Raw genomic sequence first — 22,352 nt, forward strand, 5'->3', positions numbered from 1 at the left:
TCAGAGTTTGGACGTATTGTGATTATATATTTGCTTTGTATTATTATGTTCACTTGTAGTGAAATCAGTTTTAATTTCATACAATAAAAAATTATGTTTCCTGTCGCATTAAATTGTAAAAATATCTCTGTGCAATGTGAAGTAAATTTTTTATGAGAATCACATTATTATTGGATCCACACATTTCTATTGATGTTTATTTTAAATGTTCCAGCATTGTAAACCAATAAAGAATTTCCATTTCATGGACAATAACGATAATATTGTATTACTATTTCTATTTATCCACCCAGGCTTGTCAAATTTCTCATAATATACCTTTGTTCAATGAAAAACTCAAAACAAAATCCTATGGTTGACATAATTTTTTAATTTAGGTAACCATTTGGTATAATGCTCTTGAGAACTAAGCTCTACTATTTGCTTATATTGGTCTCTGATTTTAAAGCGAGAGGCTCCTTATTGTGTATTTTTATTCTTCCCTTTGTCTTTATCTCTCATTCATCTTTTGGGTCCCCATAAATTTCTTTCTTGTGACGTCTTCCGTTAAAACACGAAATTCGCAATATAAAATAGATGTAGCTACATGACGCAACACGTATTATTTTGATACGCAGTTTAGTAATTTGTCTGGATTCTTTACAGACTTTTAAAAGTGTGTTAAATCTGTTAACCAACGGGCTTAGATAGGACGATTTTCTACACCCTTGTGTTATATGTATCTATGTTGATTTTTACATTTTACCATTAATTTATTCTCCAATTGTGAAATTGTTGACATCCAAATTAGAACACTTGTTGGAAATTAATGTGCTCTATTACTGGATCAGCTGAGATCAAGATATTTAAAAGTACAAGATTTGCAGTGTCATTCTGGTAATTTAAGATATTTCATATCCAACAAAGTTATGATAATTATGATATATATGATTATGATGGTAATGAATGATGATGGTAATGATAATGATGATGACAGTGATGAAGATGATAATATGATGATGATGATGATGATGATTATGATGATGATGATGATGATGATGATGATGATGATGATGATGGTGACGATGACGATGATAATGATGATGATGATGACAATGCTGATGATGATGGTAGTGGTGGTGATGATGATGAAGTTATAACAAGATAAGTGTAATGAAATACTGAATGATGATGATGATGATGATGATGATGATGATGACAATAATAATAATAATAAAATAATAATAATAATAATAATAATAATAATAATAATAATAATAATAATAATAATAATAATAATAATAATAATAATAATAATAATCAACATCATCATCATCATCATTATCATCATCATCATCATCATCATCATCATCATCATCATCATCATGATCAGCATCATCATAATACACTGTATCAGTAATAATAATAATAATAATAATAATAATAATAATAATAATAATAATAATAATAATAATAATAATAATAATAATAATAATAGTAATAACAATAATAATAATAATAATAATAATAATAATAATAATAATAATAATAATAATAATAATAATAATAATATTAATAATAATAATAATAATAATAATAATAATAATATAATAATAATAATAATAATAATAATAATAATAATAATAATAATAATAATAATAATAATAATAGAAATGCATGACAATAGATGCAGGAATTGCATGGAGCAAGGCCATAGTGCCACAGCATGTAGAAAACAAGTCGTCTGCAGGAGATGCAAAACAGGGGGACATAGGGAAGTCGATTGCCCAAGGCATCTGGAGGAAAAAGAAGTGGATACAGAGGAGGATAGAGTTGAAAACTTTGAGAGGGAGGAGGAGAAAGAGGAGGAGTCGGAAAAGGAGTCGGAAGAAGAAATGGAGGGGGAGAGAGAGGAGACGGAGGAGGAGGGAGAGAAGGAGGTGGAGGGTGAGGAAGAAGTAGAGGAGAGAAAGGGAGAGAGAAGAAAGGAGATAAAAAGTGGAGAGAATCGGGAGGTGGGAGATACGGACAAAAAAAAAACTACATGATAGAATTAATAGACGGATAGGAGAGGAAGTAAGAAAAGATATGGAAATGGTAAAAGAAGGAAATGGAAAGAAGAAGCGAGGTACCGATGAACAGGTAAGAGAGATGCGAGAAGGTGAGATTGGTGGAAAAGGAAAATCAAATGAATTCATGGACGAGGATAAGGAAAAAGAAAGGAGAGGTCGGAAAGAAAAAGAAAAGATAGAGACAGAAAGAGAAAGAGAAGAAAAAAGAGAGAGGGGGAGACAAGTTGTGAGGGAGGCAAAAAAAAGTTTAAAACAATGGAGGATTATGTTATGACAAGATCTTCTGGTAGAAAGAGAGTAGGGTCACCAGAAGAGGAAGGAAAAAGAGGTCGCCCAAAACTATCCGAGTAAAAATGGTGTTGAAAAGAGATTGCAGTAAAAGTAATATTGCTAAAACATAAAATATTATTAATTTCAAAATACTTCAATTAAAATGAACCCAAACAATTTTAGCACGGTTTTTTTTCAGAGGGGGGTTTAGACACAGTGTTCCAAATTGCTTCTCAGCGATCTTTTAGTCTGAGTCACTGAACCGTGAAGTCAGTGATTTCACAGCACACAGTGTTCCAAATTGCTTCTCAGCGATCTTTTAGTCTGAGTCACTGAACCGTGAAGTCAGTGATTTCACAGCAGATAATCTTAATCCTGGGTGCATTCCATACTGATCCCTATCTTCCGTTTTTTTGTGTTAATTCAAACATTTTTTTCACCCCGATAATTGAATATAACATTATATTTTTTATTTGAATATCATTTACCCTTCTTTCCTACACATCATTGTGAAATTCTCATCAAAATAAGTTTATTGGTTATGTTGTAACTTGGGTCATAAAAGTATGTACATAATGGAATTTTGAAAAGTGATTTCTCAAATATAATTAGTGATATCTCATTAACCAAACGATAGATTTCCTTCGTTGATAGTTTATAAGTTTTTAGATTTTATTGTCTTTTTGGTGTGAAAGTTCGGTTAGTGCGCGAAGCGTAGTTTATTTTTTATGATTTTTTTTGGTTTCACCTATCAGGTAAAAAGGGAACATACACTTGAGATACACTTAAAGATCTCAATTCACTATGTTGTTTATGTGCTAAAGGTGCACTAACAGTTAAAGAAAAGGCTAAAAACAGGAAAAACATTTTTTTGTAAAGACTTCAAAAATGAAATCAAACTGTTCTTTGACATTGATATTGGAACGGACCTTAAAAATAAACATTCAGAAGTTATATGCCATAAATGTGAAAAGAAAATTAGAGACATGAAAACATATAAGAGTCAACTAGCAGTTGCAGAATCTTACAAGACCTGTGAATTGGTCACTGATGTGCCTCAAGAGAAAAAAAGAATGGGAAACTAATATCCCAATCACAGAAGAAAAAATAGCTTTAGTTGTTCATAAAGAGAAACTGTCAGAACGATGTGGGCCAGTCTGCAGTTCTCTTGATGATATATTAAAAACAAACACAATCATATCTCAAGTATGTCATAGTCGTAGCTTCATAGGAAATCATTGCCATAGATATTACACACAAGACGTTTACAAAAAAATCACTGAAAATGTTGTTTCTAAAACATACATGTATACAAACAATAAATTAATCAGAGATAAAGCTGAAACTATAAACAAATGTTTTGATGAAATAAATGGAGCTTATTATGAAATACATTCACTAATTTCTCACACAAAACCAGTCACAGAGACAGTAATAGAAAGTGTTAATAGCAAGATAGAGAAATATATGACAATATACCGTAATTACTTTCCTCAAAATGTACTTCCAAAACACCACATATTGGAAACATTTGACATATTACGCGGTTAAACTTCCTCTAAAAATAGAGCTGTTATTTATATATTTTGAGTTATATGTTGCTTTCTCAATCCCCTCCCCTTTTTTTCTCTTTTCTCTCTATCCCTTTCTCCCTCCAACTATCCGTTCAATAGCTACATCCTCCACCACAAATCTTTTTGTTCTTTCTCATACCTAAACAGATCCATACACATACCAACACACACTAGCAACTCCCCATCTCTAACACAAACAAACACACATACACAAATATAAACACACTCATGCATTGACACGCAAATTACTCAATACGCAAATTACTTAATATCTAATTTATAAATGGGTTTGGACGTATTAATGGACTCTACTAGTTTTCACAATGACTTTTAAAATAAAATGAATTCAATTTTTGTAAACACAGATAAAGTGCTGGGTATCTGCTTTTTAAAGAAAGTGAATATATAATATTAAAGTATGTTTGATGGCATTCTAACTATATTCTGTAATCTGGAGTTGTAATACAAGAGAGATTGCATATTGAATCCTCAAGGATGTCGAATGTTAAATGGGGGGGGGGGGGGGGGGGGGGTTCAAATATCAGACGGAATAGTGAAATAACCAAATTTCCGGCACATGTGAAATTTTGTGAGTAATTAGAAATAGTCTTTGACTTTTAATTAGTGAATTTTTTTTTCACTTTGGTCGTTTAAATTTTTAGATAATTAAGAGTTTATTATGCATGTTTGAGTGAATTTTTTTTCAAAAATACTCTGAAAGTTAATGTTTAGTGTGAAAATTATATACGTCTTATTATTAATAAAATTATATCAGAATAAAGATCATCTTCTCCTTTTTCTAAGTAATCACTTTGTATTTATAAATAACATTTTTAAAATAGTTAAAAACAGGTTTAAAAACCATAACAAAGGTTGATAATTTCAATAGCCACAAAAGGCTCTGACTGAATAGCAGAAATCGGTGAAGCGTGACATTGTGAGAGCAGGGGTAAAGCGGGCTGAACTAAAAGATCGCTTTTGGAACACTGTGTAGAATATTTAAGTATCCTTTCACTAAATGTTTGTGGATTAAGAAACAGGAAAAAAGGAATGCAATTTTTAAAAATATCAAGCAAAATAAAATAGTCATAGTAGGATTACAGGAGACACATTTATTGGAGGAGGATTCAAATTTAGTTGAAAAAGAATGGGGTGGGAAAATTATCTTATCTCCGGGGACATCCAAAAGTAAAGGACAATTATTTCTTATTTCCAAACAATTAAACGATAAAGTAGAAATTAATACATTGTACAAAGACTCCAGAATATTATTGATAAAATTAAATACATACAATAACAAAGATAGAGGTATTTTAATAGCTAATATTTACGATCCATGTATTACACAGGAGAAAAATTATTTTTTTCGCATTTAGGAAAGATTTTAATATCAAAATCGGAGTTAAATCTAGATTTACCAATGATTTGTTTAAGGGACACTGTGGTAAATAATGAGTTGGACATAATATCTGGCAATCCACATGATAAAGAAAATGTTGAAAATTTTTATGATTTTATCAATATATTAGCCTTTACAGATACATGGAGAATAAAACATAAAAAATAAAAAAGTTTTACATGGAGTAGAGGATCTCCTTTGATTGCTAGACGTCTAGATTATATCTTTATAAATAACATGCTTATACCTTTCTTACAAGAAGCAGAAATTAAAGGCATTGCCTTTACTGATCATAGAGTAGTTATATCAAAATTTAAATTCACATCCTTCAAAAAAGGACCCTCCTTATTTAAAATGAATGTATCAATATTGAGTGACTTAAAATATATAACATTAATGAAAGAAAAAATCCAAAGTTGCTTAGAAGAAAACAAAAGGTTGGATCCTCACCTTAGGTGGGAATGAGTTAAAATAGACATCAAGGAATTTACACAAGACTACTGCAAATATAAATGTCGTAAGAAATCAGATACTTATAATGAAGAAATAAGAGCCCTTATGAATAAGAAGAACAATTCGTATATTACCCTAACGACAACGATATTTTATCACGAATATTGGAATTGCGGAAAAGAATTGAATTAAAACAAATAGAAGAAACAATGGGGGCCAGAGTAAGAGCAGGCATCAAGTGGATAGAAGAGGGAGAGAAATGTAATCGATTCTCTCTATCATTAGAAAAGACCAGGGCTGTAAACAATACAATTTATAAATTGAAAAGTGATGAAAATAATTATGTTACATATGAATTGGAAATTCTAGAAACTATTAATAAATATTATTCAGAACTTTACACCGAATTGAAAGAAGACGAAACAATAGAAATGTTGAGTGATGAATATGTAAAAAATATCAATATACCTAAAATAAAAAATGAAGAGAAAGAATTCTGTGACAGATTTATTACGTTAGATGAAATTAGGAGTGCTATGGAAAAAATGAAAAATGGATCCTCCCCAGGGCCAGATGGAATTCCAGTAGAATTTTACAAAGTTTTTTGGGATGAGATCAAAACGGCGATGTTCAACTGTTTTGAGTTTAGTATTTTTAAAAATATGCTTAGTTACAGTCAAAGGAGGGGAGGGGGTAATAGCGTTAATACCGAAAAATCAATTTATCGATAGGGAAGATGTAGGGAATTGGAGGCCTATAACATTAACAAATGCTGATTATAAAATATTGGCAAAAACCTTGGCAAACAGACTTAAAACGGTTATAAGTAATATAATTAGTAAGGACCAAAAAGGATGTATTCGTGGAAGAAACATTGCAGAAATTTTGAGGGAAATTGATGAGTTAATAGAATATGAAAAAGAAATAAACTTATCCTCGTTAATGTTATCAATTGATTATAAAAAGGCTTTCGACACTATATCAACAACATTTCTATTAAAAAACTTTTGATTACTTTGGTTTCGGAAATTATTTCAAAGGTTGTATTATCACCATTCTCAATAATAGGAAGGTTTGTGTCAAAAATGGGGGACATATATCGGGGGATTTTGATATGCAAAGAGGCGTTAGACAAAGTTGTCCAATATCTCCTTTAATTTTTATTCTAGGAGTAGAAATAATGGCATCTAAAGTAAGACAGGAGAAAAACATTCAAGGAATAATAATAGATAACACAAGATTTATTATTAAACAATATGCTGACGATACAACTTTTTTTCTAAAAGATTAAAAAGACTTAAAACATGTGTTACGGAAAATTAATGAGTTTTCGATATTCTCTGGACTTACTTTGAATAAGAGTAAATCTAAAATTATGCAACTGAACAAAAATCATATCCTTAGGAAAGATTCATTGTTCAACATTCCAATTGTTGATGATCTAAAGATTTTAGGAGTAATATTCAGTTTCAAAATGACAGCTACGGAAAATAAAAATAATTGGATACATAAAATTGAAAGCATAAAGAAAATGCTAAAGTTATGGGAAAAAAGGGACCTTTCTTTGATAGGAAAATAAATATAATCAAAACCTTTGGTATTTCTATGTTAATTTTATATTATGCAGAGTATTTCAATCCCGTTGACTGTATTAGAGGAAATAAATAGATTGTTCTTTAAATTTTTGTGGCAAAAGAAAACATCAAATAGGAGAGCTTTTGAGAAAGTAAAAAGAAAGACCATGTGTAACGATAGAAGTAATGGAGGCCTGAACATGATTGACATAATTTCTTTACAAAAATCATTTCTGATTAATTGGGGAAAAAAGTTTTATTCAGCTGAAAGTTGCGATTGGAAAGTAGTATCTAATTACTTTTTTAGACGCATTGGGGGAAAAAAAGCATTGGAAGCAAATATAAACAGTGCGCAATTCAAAGGGTTAAAATTAGTGAAAAACATATTTTGGAAAAATGTTTTAATAGAGTATCTTAACTTAACTCATGAAGATCAAAATATGGAAATTCACCCAGATAAACCAATTTTTAACAATAATAAAATTAAATTCAAAGGTAAAGTACTGTTTTCAACTTATCTAATCGCAAAAAAAGTGTTTTACGTTAAGCAAATCTACATCAATTCAAGACGTATCATGTCAATTGGGGAATTCAAAGATATATATGGGAACTATAATGGAATAGATCTTGATTATAGTGTAGTCAAAAGCGCTTTATCACGCCTAAAAGTTTCGAAATCAGAGGATTTAATAAAATTTAAAAAAAAAAGAATATTATTCAAAATCTTTCCAGAAAAGAGTTGTACCAAAATGTTAAAGGAGAAGGATCAATAGAACATGTTAAGGGCTTTTGGGGGGAAAAAAGCGTAGAGTTACAAGCAAAACATTGGATTTTATCTTATGTTTGTACAAAAGAATCAAGATTAAGGATTTTACGATGGAAGATTATGCATAATATTTACCCTACCAATATATTGCTTCATAAAATGAAAGTTGCAAGTTCAAATAAATGTCAATATTGTGATGAAATAGACTATTCGGAGCATTTCTTTTTTTATCGTAAATCAGTAAAATCTGTATGGCGGGAGATAGAAAGCATAATTAACAGTAAGATAGGGAAACAAATACATATAGATTTGCAAAAAGTAATGGTGGGATTGATTGATTATCCCGGAATCAATGAATCGGATCGTATGTGGATAAATCATTTGATTCTCGTTGGAAAAATGGTTATCTCTAAAATCAAATATGGCCCCAAAAAATATCCATTAGCGATATTAAGAACCGATATGAGGATCAGAAAATTGATATAAAATAAAATAAAATAAAATAAAATAAAATATTATTATTGTTATTATTACTGTTTTTGTAGTTGTTATTATCGTAGTTGTAGTTATGATGGTTGTTATTATTATTAGATATTATGGTTCCTGTTTTTGCTAACGTGGCTGTTATAATACTTTTTAGTAGTTTTATCACTAAGTTTATATGCTCTATCATTATTATTATTTCTATTATTATTATTATTATTATTATTATTATTATTATTATTATTATTATTATTATTATTATTATTATTGTTGTTGTTGGTGTTTTTATTATTATTGCTGCTGGTGTTGTTGTTATTAGTGTTATTGTTGTTATTGTTGCTATTATTGTTATTATTATTACTATAATTAATTACTTGGACCTGTGTTTCTGAAGGTGGGTATATTGATTATACAATTTGTATAGACATAGTTATGAAAAAACTATCAGTTACATTAAAGCAATAAACCAATCTTATCTTTTTAAAAACAAAAAAACAAAAAAACAACAAAAAAAAATTTAAAAAAAAAACAAAAAAAAAACTGTGATGAACATGGAGACGTTATATCCGATATTACAATGTCGTTCAATTTGTTGGCATCCGCTTTTATAATAACAATTTTTTTAAAAAGTAAAGACATCACAAATAAATGTGAATGCACAACTAGATACACTTATCTATATGCACAATCAACAGGCGGAATCGGAATCAACGACCTTTTTTTAAAAAAATTATTATTTTATTATTATTATTATTATTATTATATATTATTATTATTATTATTATTATTTATTATTATTATTATTATTATTATTATTATTATTATTATTATTATAATATTATTATTATTATTATTGTTATTATTATTATTATTATATTATTATTATTATTATTATTGTTATTATTATTATTATTATTATTATTATTATTATTTTATTATTATTATTATTATATTATTATTATTATTATTATTATTATTATATTATTATTATTATTATTATTATTATTATTATTATTATTATTATTATTATTATTATTATTATTATTATTATTATATATTATATTATTATTATTATTATTATTATTATATATTGATTATATTATTATTATTATTATTATTATTATTATTATTATTATTATTATTATTATTATTATTATTATTATTATTATTATTATTATTATACATTATTATTATTATTATTATCATCATCATCATGACCATTTTAGAACCAACACGTCCATAATCCCTGCTATCACAATATTTTCAGCCCGTGCTCCCGATTTTGCTCACCAATTGGCAATCCGATATATATATATTTTAGCAACTGTCGCCTGCCTTTATGTGTACACTCCATACACGTACGGTCACTAAACATACACAAACGCGGTTAGTGGACCAAAATACAGAGATAATAACGTGTTATCTTTTTTTATATTATTTTATTGTATTGAGTTGAGTTCACCCGTTAGCGTTATTATTATTATTATTATTATCATTATTATTATTATTATTATTATTATTATTATTATTATTATTATTATTATTATTATTATTGTTATTATTATTATTATTATTATTATGATCAATATCAAAGAATTTTTTTTTAAGGTTAATATACCTATACCTGTTTATTGTCGTATTTAAAAGATGGAGATAATTCTAAATTGGCAAAGCAACGACAAACATTGGGTGTCTCCCATTCCTGGGGTTAAAAAAAAAATAAAATAATAATAACAATAATAATGATATTATTATAATTACTATTATTTTTATTACTACTACTACTACTACTACTACTACTACTACTACTACTGCTACTACTACTACTACTACTACTACTACTACTACTACTACTACTACTACTACTACTACTACTACTACTACTTTCTAGATATATAAAGATAAGAGCTAGATCTATTATTGAAATGATCACGAAAAAAAATCTACAAAACAAATTGGAAGCACTAAAAATTAATCAGATTTTGTTGTACGTAGCCATGACAACAATATTGAGGCACATTTAATAAAAGATAATGGTAAATCAAATGTAAATCATTTTGTATTCAAAGTCCACGAAAAAAACATATTGGCTGTGATGTTTGTCTGGTAAATATATTATTAAACAAGAAAAGACTTTATAGAAATTCTGTATATCAGAAGAGTCCATCATTCACGTGATATCTCCTGCAGGTTAGAAAAATGCCAAGCTCTTCTAAGCTCTATCTGTAAATGAGCTTTAGAATGGTTGCCTAATATTGGTGATGAGATGTTTTGTCGAAAGTGGGTTGAACCAAGTGATATTGCATTTCTCATTTTTCCCCACATAATAATGATTATCTAAAAGGAGGACGATCTGCTGATTTATTTTTAATATCAATGAAATATAATAATAATAATAACAATAATAATAATAATAATAATAATAATAACAATAATAATAATAATAATAATAATAATAATAATAATAATAATAATAATAATAATAATAATAATAATAATAATAATAATAATAATAATAATAATAATAATAATAATAATAATAATAATAATAATAATAATATACTCGGATGTTCTGCGGGATGGTGTTCCATAGAGACGGGCCAAAATGAGAAAGGACCTTGTTCCCTCTTTTGTACGAATTGAATATGTTCAAAGTTTATTCAATCTTAGGCTTTCGCCAATAAATCAACAATTTGATGCTAACATATATGAAAGTGGAGAAAAAAAAGAAAAAAAAAGGTAAATGGAACCAAAAAATAAACTTATACACCACACAAAATACAACAATCGTAATAGCATTAATGCGTACAATAATAATAATAATAATAATAATAATAATAATAATAAAAGAAGAAGAAGAAGAAGAAGAAGAAAGAAGAAGAAGAAGAGAAGAAGAAGAAGAAGAAGAAGAAGAAGAAGAAGAAGAAGAAGAAGAAGAAGAAGAAGAAGAAGAAGAAGAAGAAGAAGAAGAAGAAGAAGAAGAAGAAGAAGAAGAAAGAAGAAGAAGAAGAAGAAGAAGAAGAAGAGAAGAAGAAGAAGAGAAGAAGAAGAAGAAGAAGAAGAAGAAGAAGAAGAAGAAGAAGAAGAAGAAGAAGAAGAAGAAGAAGAAGAAGAAGAAGAAGAAGAAGAAGAAGAAGAAGAAGAAGAAGAAGAAGAAGAAGAACAAGAACAAGAACAAGAACAAGAAGAAGAAGAATATCAATAATAATAACAATAATAATATTACCATCATCCCTACACCCCAATCATCACCGTTACCACCACCACCATTACCATTATCACTACCACTATCACCATGACTTTTACATTTCCAATCAGTTTTTCTCATTAAAAAAAAATAATATAATAAAATAAAATATGTAGGATAACCAATTGGTGGTGTCATTGGAGGAACATAAAGATCGTTATGACGAATAGTTCTTTATGAGTTCTTTAAGGTAGGGAGGGCCAGTGTTTTCTAGACAACGATAAACTAGGATACATGCTTTGAATTTGACCCTTTTTCAACAGACACGAAACAACAAAGGATTACAGTAATCCAGTTTTTAAAATAGAAGAGAAAAGACAAGTTTCTTCCTCATGAATAAAAAGACCCAGATTGTACAACTGACATGAAAGCAAATGAGTATAAGTCAATTCCAGATTAAACACCATCTTGCAGTTAAAAAAGGATTGGAAAGTTTTAGGGGATTGAAATCATTTAAAATAAATAAAAATGTATATCTTTATGGACATTACACCAATGAAGCTGACGGGATAAAAGCTGTGACAGTTTGTAATTGTACAATTTTTGTTAGCATTAATTGGGTGCATGCTGTTTGTGTGTTTTTTCAAATTCCGCAATTTACTTTTTGATCATGAAAAAAAGTATGACGTCTCCATAATTAACACATCAGTCTTTTATATGTTTGAAATGTAAAAAAAAAAACAAACAAAAAAAAAAAACAATTACATAAAAATTAGACGGTATGATAGATTGTCCAATTTTGTAAAATTTGATAGTTATTTATTTTTATTCGATTGACCCGCTTCTTGTTATGACCGTTTAAAGAACGTATGTCAAAATCTTACAATACAAAATCAAACAAAAGGCGTACACACATTATGAGAAAAAAGTATTTTTTATGAATCTTGAAGGAATAAGAAAAGACAACGGTTTCATCATTATGGATTTGTAGAAATGTAAACATATCAAAACTGGACTCCATTCAATGTTCTTTGTATTTTTATGATCATGGGTCGTTTAACCGTCGCCAAAAGAAACAACAATGGACATGTGCAGAGCCAGTTTGTCGGCAACTCCGGTTGCCAATCCTTTTGGCTGTTCAAAGTCAACAAGAACAAGGCAATTCCGCAAGGAGACATTTGGGACCTTATTCATTCCATGAAGCAGCTTGTTCAGACCAGCAAGCAGTCACGCGCAACTAATGTGCGGAACAATAGTCACCTTTGGAAACCTGTGTCTTTTTTTTAATTGTTTTTTGTTTGTGTGTATATATGTTTTTGTTATCTTTATGTTGATGATGATATTTGTTTTCAACGGTATGATAGTTTTGTACTCATTTGATTGTAACAATTTTTATATCATTAACCTTGTCTGGAATTACTCTTTTTTTGTAATATGCAAAACAATTGAGTTCATAAATATGCTTTGCATTAACTGTGGCGCCGAGTATATTCTATGTCAGCAATATTGGTTTAAAGCTTACGAAAATTATTTTTTTCTCTTCTTTTTATGCAGAAATTCAAGAAAAAATCAAGATGTGGACTGGATTGAAGAAATGTAAATTAGATTTTGGTTTCTTCCTTTGTCACTTTTATTGAAATTTCTCCCATGACTTCCGATCAGCCAATGAGAAAAAAAACCATTGCATAGCTTTATTCTCCCTATTTAACTCACATACATAGATGCTTAAAATATTTGGCTATTTTGGCTATTTAAAAAGTAAAAACAAGCTAGTCACATATGAACCAGTTCAAGAACTTCCAAAAAAACCTTCAAGCTTTATGCAGTTATAAGAAAAAGATAAATCGGCTTTGAACTGGGTTTTAGAAAGCCATTTTACAACACATCTCAAAGGATCTTGAGTTGTGGTCAGTTTGAGTAGACGCCAGACCCATTATTACATTTTGAATTTATTATGACTTCATGGCACTTTAAAGATGGAATTGCTTTCTTCCTACAACTTGAAACAACTCGCTTTCCATTTGATAATTAAAAATAAAATACATTTCTCATCAAATTTATTGTTGATGCCGATGTGGTTCAGAATCTGGAAATGAAATTTACCTCCAAAAAAGATTTGGTTAAATCTCAATGTTTTATAACAAATAATGAATATTGTTTTTTAGTTTCAGAGATTGAGAAATAAAAAGATTTCATATTTCTGATCACTTAACTCGAAATCGACTATTTCTGTGAAAAAGGCCACCTCGACATATTATCATTCTGTAGTGACGTATATATATATTATATATATATATATATATATATATATATATATAATATATATATATATAAAATAATAATATTAATAATAATAATAATAATATAATAATAATAATAATAATAATAATAATAATAATAATAATAATAATAATAATAATAATAATGCTGAAAACTTATACGTATAGCGCTATAACTCCGAGACACCAGACTCTAAGCGCTTAAATTACAAATTACTTTGGCTGAAACATAATCATTCACACACACTATCACACACACACACACACACACACACACACACAATAGAAACCAGACAGACCTATCTTGCTTCTCATACCATTTACTAAAGACGAAACAGATATGTTTTAAGCGAACGTTTAAAGATAGACAAAGATTCTTTTTCACGAATGCTCTGTGGTAAGGCGTTCCAAACAGAGGGCCCGAAATGAGAAAAGGATCTCATTCCAGCATTTTTCCGTATTCGAGGGACAACTAGTTTGGTGGAATCACTGGCCGAACGTAAAGGACGGGGTTTTGAATATCTTTTAATTGATGTTGCCTATAAGCCGACTCAAATTTTTCTTCAAGACAATTATTTTTAAGATGTGACAGTAATTGTTTCAAAACAAGCTTTTCTATGATTTTAGAGAGAAAAGGTAGATTAGAGACAGGGCGATAGTTCTCTCTCTTTATCTAGATCAGGTTTTTTTCAAAAGGGGTTTGACATGAGCAACTTTGTAAATGTCTGGTACAGCACTCGAATGCAACGAAATATTAACAATACATGTAAGTGGTGTTAAAATTACATCAATGCACTTTTTTAGAATGGCAGTATTTATGGGGTCTAAATCGCAACTTTTAGTTGGAGACGACATAATGCAGTCACGTAAGTCAGCTTCAGTGATCTTTGAAAAATTTGTTAACGAATCACCATGAAACTTGTCAAATGCTGTTTGGATCGATTCAGATGAGAGTTCTTTTTTGATGGTATCCGTTTTTTTCTTTAAAATGTTGACCAAAGCGAGTTGGTAGATCTGCACGATCGATTAAAGATGGGAGAGCTGCTTGCGTCTGTTGCAGTTCCTTGGTCAAGGCAAAGAATTGTCTAGAACGCTCGACGATTTTCAGGTTGTCTTCATAGAATTTCTTTTTGGCCATGTATTGACGACTTTAGCATCATTTCTAGCAGCGATGTACAATTTTTTGTCATGAGCATCTCTGGACTTGAGCCATTTTCTTTCTGCCCGCCTCCTGGCTAATCCATTCAATTTCATTTCGGTATTATACCAGGGTGCTTGGCGTCTCACCCTTACTGTTCTAGTTTCTAATGGAGCATGCTTGTTCACCGCACCAACAATCGACTCGTGGAGACCATTTGCATCATGTTTATTTTTAACGGTATGGTCAAGGTCTTGTTTAAAAATGTTCATGTTTATATACACATTACGAGATGTTATCATCTTTTTTATTTCAAGCTTCACTGGGAATAAAACGCAAAACACAATTATATATATATATTATATATATATATATATATATATATATATATATATATATATATATATATACAGATTTAATCTTATTCAACCTACTACGAGTCATCATTAATAGGACATGACAATAACAGAGTTATCAATTGGTTGAACTCCTATCCGGTAACCAAAGGGTCATCACGAGTAGATCAGTTTGGGATTGGGCGTTGATGCCGCTTTTATAAGAAAAAAAAAGCAACGTCGGAGTAGAATGACCATGTTAGACGCACGTCCAATTACTCGTCCAGACAGCCTGATTGCACAATTTACCATCAATGAAAGCGAGGGGCGGCGAGGTATCAAAGTCAAAAGACACGGTTCAGTCACGCGAAGACCTGAACAGCCACTCACGGACGCCTGTCTCTGTCACGTCCATTGTGTACAAACTCCATTGTCAACGCCTGTCAAAGCCGAATAGATTGCAATTGGCAACAATGAACAAAAAGGAACAAACACCAAGTGATCAATGACTTACGGCAGGTTCGTAAACAAACAAAACAAAAAGATATGTCAGGATTGTCGCAAGGATTTGAGTGTGATCATTTAAAGTTCAAATAATATAATATATTATAATATATCATATTTTTGTTGAGAGCTGTTACATATCACTAGGAAGTGTTCAGGGCACTTTACAGGGGCATCAACAATTCAATTTGGAAAATTACAAAGTCTTAAGAGGCTTTTTAAACATATCGTCTGACGAAAAATACCGTAAATAAGAGGTCACCAGTTCAAGTGGGAGCTATATACAGGTAATTTCCTGTTAAAACCATGACTTAAGATTCTCTTGATCTCGTCAAGGAGGTCTTCGGTATAATGAGGTAAAATATAGAGACAATACTCAAGGGTGTCAACAGACCTGGTCATTATGTATATGTGGGCGTTATATAGAGGTGGTCACTAAGGCAGGTTTGATTGTACATTATATATAAGGGTCTTAATGAAGTATCGTATTTCCTTTTCAGATGCGGGAAAAGCTGCACGATTTCCAAGACTTCATTTTCTTATCATTTTGTTCATCTGCGGAATATCTGTATACATGTACTCCTCCTATTCGTTAGAAAAACATCAACTCTTGTCCATGATTTTTAGGAAACGCATATCCTCGAATTATTCAAGTTTCGAATCTCCAACAAGTACATTAAGAAACAAGGCGAAAGGTAGTGCATTCACTTTAATAGAAATGTCAACAAGAAAAGAAGGAACATCACCACCAAAAGCAGCAACAACTACAACAATAAAACCAAAAAATATAACAAAGCCGCAAACAACAAAACCAAAATCAACTAATACAAAAATGTCAACAAGAGAACCACCCGTGTCAGATAGTTGCCGGTATCAAGATCTGGATCCCTTTGACCCAGCAATCAAGAAGTATTTTTCTAAACATAAACCACTTAATTGCGCCAAAGGACAACCCGTTCTTGTATACATTGATGATGATAACAAACTTGGGGTAGATTGGGCCAAAGTTGACAAAACAGTTGGAAAATTAGACTATTGTCAGTACACACGAGTGGAGTTTTCGGACAATGACAGTCATTTGCGTAATTTTAAATGGTCACGGAAATTTCTAACCAATTCCATCCAATTAAGTTCAGATGATGAACAATTGTATGTGCGATGCTATTTACACAACAAAACAGTCAGTGAAAGCTTTAACCTTAGAATTGTTGTGAAACCCAAAGTTGAGAAAAGATGTGAAGTAAACTACCAAAATCATGTTAAGAAAAATGCTCCGTTGGAAACTATGAGTGTTCTCATAGTTGGAATAGACAGTATGTCCAAACAGAATTTGGCTCGTACCATGCCAAAGACAAGAGATTACATCGTTAGAAATCTAAATGGTAAGGAGCTAAGGAAATTTAATAAAAATGGACAAAATACTTTTCCAAATGTCATCGTTTTACAAACTGGTTACAACGAGGATGAAATCATGAAAACATTTTCGTTGAAAAGAGAATATTTTGATAAAATTGAAAACAAATTTATATGGCATCATTACCAAAACGCTGGATATCGCACTGGGATGTGTTTAGACGTCATTAGTATAACAGCATATCACTACATGAAACGAGGGTGGAAACGACCAACGTTTGATTACTACTGTCGGCCAGCAAGATTAGCTATGGCCAAATGCAAGACTTGTCGTAAAACTGTCGGCGGTCATTGTGTTGGAGAGAACCCCGAATTATCTATTTTACAGAACTACTTCACTGATATGATGACAGCATTCAACAACACGAGAACCAAGCCTTACTTCATTTATAATTTTTACACTAAGGTGACTCATGATGATCCGAGCAAGGCGAGTTCTGTAGATGAGATATATTTGAATTTATTTCGAGATTTGGACGAAAAGAAACTATTGGACAATACGATAACTGTATTCTTTAGTGACCATGGAGCCCGACTTGGGAAATTCAGGTGAGTACATACATAATAATATAAATAACATGTCATTCTAAAGCTGTGACCCTCCAAGTCCCTTGTTTACTTACTTAATCTCCTTGGTGCCTATTGGGACTACACCGGACTGCCCCGGAATGGTTGAAGTGTGCGACACAACTTTATTAACTCAAGACATTACGAACACACACGCCGGCATAACCACAGACTACTGGGAGCAGATTGAACAACAGCCACTTTTTATTGGCGTTGTTAGCAGAAATTACGTAAAAATAAAGAAATAAAATGCTGTGATGGTGTAATGAAGGTGTGTGAGCTTCATGGTCGATCAAATCTATCCAACTATCAATTTATTGAAACCCCGTATATCGTCAATCTCTCTCTAATCTCGATTCATCCGATAACTGCTCACGTCTTAAACAAGATGGCGGCGATTTGCAAATAAAAAGTGGCTGTTGTCCAATCTGTTCCCAATAGTCTGTGGTTATGCCGACGTGTGTGTTCGTAATGTCTTGAGTTAATAAAGTTGCGTCGCACACTTCAAGCATTCCGAGGTAGTCCGGAGTAGTCCGGGCCAGTCCAACGGGTAATCCGGGGCACAAAGTGACCCGACCCGACATAGGGCTGCAATTATGTCTTCCAGTACAAGCGAATCCGGTCTATCTTCCTCACTTGTTTCCATGACAGTCCTGCCTATCCCACCTCCTCGTCCACCGATCTTCTTAGCCATGTTTTCTTTGGTCTTGCGCCCTTTCTATATGCCTTGAAGGTTCCAATTTAGGGCCTTTCTGAGGATGTGTCCTGCCCGATGCCATTTGTGATCCAGATGAAGAAAACTGAGTCTTAATTCAAAATGATCAGAATTAGATAATTCAAATTATTTTTAGATTAAATAAGAAAACTGACTCTTCCCAATGATGTATTTATCTCAAGTCACGTTGCATAAGTTGAGATATAAGCTGAATATTAACCCTCATTTCACCCCGACAGATTGCAAAGCATAACAGCAAAAATTATTATGAAGTGTCCCTATTATCCTTTGTGTTTAATGATACGACGAGTATTAATCATTTGTTGTTTTTTTTCCATCTAATTCGGAAACATAACTTTCTAAAACTTATCATTAGTTTTGTTGTTGATGTTAAAGTTGTTACTGTTGTTGGTGTTGTTGTCCAACGGACAAATGGAGGCTAACACATTATATGAGTTCTTAATGTTCCCTCCGTGGCTTGAGAATAATACCCTGACATCACCAGCACCAGCAGCAGCAGCACCACCACCACCACCACCACCACCACTACCATCATCATCATCATAATCATCATCATCATCATCATCATCATCATCATCATCATCATCATCATCATCATAATCATCATCATCATCATCATCATCATCATAATCATCATCATAATCATCATCATAATCATCATCATCATCATCATCATCATCATCATCGTCATCATCATCATAATCATCATCATCATCATAATCATCATCATAATCATCATCATCATAATCATCATCATCATCATTATCATCAATAGCTTAACAGTAACAGCTAACTCAGCCAGAGTTATATACTCTTATATAAAGAATGATACAAGCATTAATCTTTTGTTTTGTTTTTAATTTACCGGGGGCGTGGTTCTATTGGTTAAAATGGTGCCTGGCACCTCATCCACCTTTTATAAATGGATTACAGCATTTTTTTTAAATGAGAAATGGTATATACCGCCTTTTGTCATCAGTCAACAGTACTATTATTATTATTATTATTATTATTATTATTATTATATTATTATTATTATTATTATTATTATTATTATTATATTATTATTATTATTATTATTATTATTATTATTATTATTATTATTATTATTATTATTATATTATTATTATTATTATTATTTATTATTATTATTAGTGCAAAATTGACATGAAGTATTGACGTTAATTTGCAAAAATTTACATTATGAAGTGACGCTATATGTTCTTCGCCTGTATAAGTGTGTTTGACTTTGTGTATGTGCGCGCGCGCCTTCATCACACACGCACACACACACACACACACACACACATGCACAGAGAGAGAAAGGGGGAGAGACAGACAGACAGATAGAGATTGAGAGAGACAAAGAGAGATAGAGAGATAACAGAGAGAGAGAGAGAAAGAGACAGAGAGAGACACACACACACACACACACACACAGAGAGAGAGAGAGAGAGAGAGAGAGAGAGAGAGAGAGAGAGAGAGAGTCAGCCCTTGTATGGTGTCTAGTTTGATTTCGGAAGTGGAATGGGAGTGTTTACGCTTTGTATTGAAATTATCCTTTGTCCGATTGACACTGTGTTTTTGTTAAATTATGTTCCATTGATTTCCATTTATTGTGGTTTATTTGAGGGACTTTTAACAATAATTGATGTAATAAATCAAGTTGACTCCATAACTAGCACCGACCGTTTGGTAACACATTACGAAACTATTATCCAGTCCATACATATCCATTTTTAGAATCGGATAAACTGAAAAGTAAGCTTCATGTGTTTTATCAAAAGCAATCATTATCCCCACAAAACCTGTCTACATTATAAAATTATAACCAAACTGCTGTCTACCATTGGTAAAAGGCACAGGCCTTTAGACTATAGTCCGTTTCATAATTCATATCCAAGCTTAGAGAATCTTCTTTCTAGAATGCTCTGTTGTATGGCACTAATCATTTTCATATTTATTCCATACATCCACGACAAACACGTATTTACTTGCAGGTCTGATAACCATGTTTTATTGTTGTAATGATTCTCAAAACCAACGCAAAATATTGGCCATTACAACTCTATTCCAAACAAAAATATTTTTTTCCAATTTGAAAATAACAACACAGATTAAGCATTTGATTATTTGCACTATTTAAAAAAACTTTTGCAGTTATTAATTTCAACTTTCAGATGCTTTACTTTACGGTACAATGTCATGGCCTATGAAGATTATATGTAATATCAAAATCAATGGCGTCAAGTGTTATATTTTTCAATGTCTGCTTGCGTCCCTTACTCTATTTCCCTCTGTATTCAAACTCCAATCAACATATTAAAGTTGAACTTGTGTGAAGACGTGGGACTCCGTTATGATGGCAGTTTGAAGGATGTTTCTCCACTTTTTCGAATCGAAAGTCTGGTATTATATTAGGTAGAACAACAAATTATGTGTGCCACAATTCATTCTGTTTTTGAAGTAGTGCTCATTACGTCAATTTTTAAAAAAAGGTTCCTCTACCAGTTTGAAGACACCTCTGGTTTTATGAATAAATAAATGTATAAATGAAAGTATTCTTTCGAAATGAAATAGAAGCGGTTGAATTCTTTGATGGTATGTTCAAATCACATGGCTGATATATATGTAGTTGCCGTTCGTGATTTCTACAAACACATTATAAAACAGATTTTCAGGGATAGAAACATCACCATGCACATTCAATTTATAAGTATTTAAGTAAGTCGTTTCTTTTTTTCTTCTTTCTTTTGTATTTACAATATAGGAAGTGTAAGCCATTATCTTTTTCTGATTCTGGCACCACTTTGTACTGAAAGCATGCCATGCCACTGAATATAATCAATCTTCTATTTTTAATCTATCAATAATTTTGTTTTTCAGACAAACGTTCCACGGAAAAGTAGAGTTCAACACTCCATTTGTGTTCTTCATGTTCCCGCCGTGGTTTGAGAAAAAGTACCCTGACTTGATGAAGACTTTTGAGATAAATCGAAACCGTCTTACATCTTTCTTTGACATTCATAAAACGTTGATGGATTTACTCAAATTCGATGGGAAAACAAAGAAAGGCAACCTGAAGTCTAGAGCCATCAGTCTTTTTGATGAGATACCAATCGAGAGGAATTGTCGGCACGCAGATATTAAAATGTCTTATTGTAATTGTAAATCATTATCCAATGAAACTGTTTCTGATGAAATTACTAATATTGTGTCAAAGGCATTATTCGGTGCTATTGAGAGTATAATAGAAAATCATAGGGATAAATGTGCTTTACTTAGTCTTAAATCTGTTAAGTCTATTCTGACTATGTCTGGAACTGATAAAAAAACTCCATACTTCAAAGTTGTCATCGAAACACAACCAGGAGGAGGTATCTTTGAGGCTCTCGTAAAATATGACGTGAAAAGTAAGAAAGCATCTGTGCTTGGAGATATTGTCCGATTGAATCTTTACAGGGGACAAGATGCTTGTACGAATGTACTAAAATTGAAACCCTACTGTTTTTGTAAAAAATGAATTTCTTTTCAAGCGCGAGACTAGATTTTATTATTATTATTATTATTATTATTATTATTATTATTATTATTATTATTATTATTATTATTATTATTATTAT

At 30.9% G+C, this 22,352-nt stretch overlaps 1 protein-coding gene across 1 annotated transcript; it reads left to right on the top strand.

Moving 5' to 3' along the window:
• LOC144969455 (uncharacterized) lies at nucleotides 1-22,352 on the top strand. Its single transcript, XM_078908571.1, has 4 exons — nucleotides 1-876; nucleotides 13,312-13,353; nucleotides 16,514-17,975; nucleotides 21,616-22,352. Exons 2-4 carry the CDS (start codon nucleotides 13,332-13,334, stop codon nucleotides 22,250-22,252), a joined length of 2,121 nt encoding a protein of 706 aa, XP_078764697.1. The 5' UTR covers nucleotides 1-876; nucleotides 13,312-13,331; the 3' UTR covers nucleotides 22,253-22,352.

Source organism: Berghia stephanieae, chromosome 3, assembly GCF_034508935.2.
Source record: "Berghia stephanieae isolate SIO BIC M18660-M18661 chromosome 3, UCSD_Bste_1.3, whole genome shotgun sequence".
Classification (NCBI taxonomy): domain Eukaryota; kingdom Metazoa; phylum Mollusca; class Gastropoda; order Nudibranchia; family Aeolidiidae; genus Berghia; species Berghia stephanieae.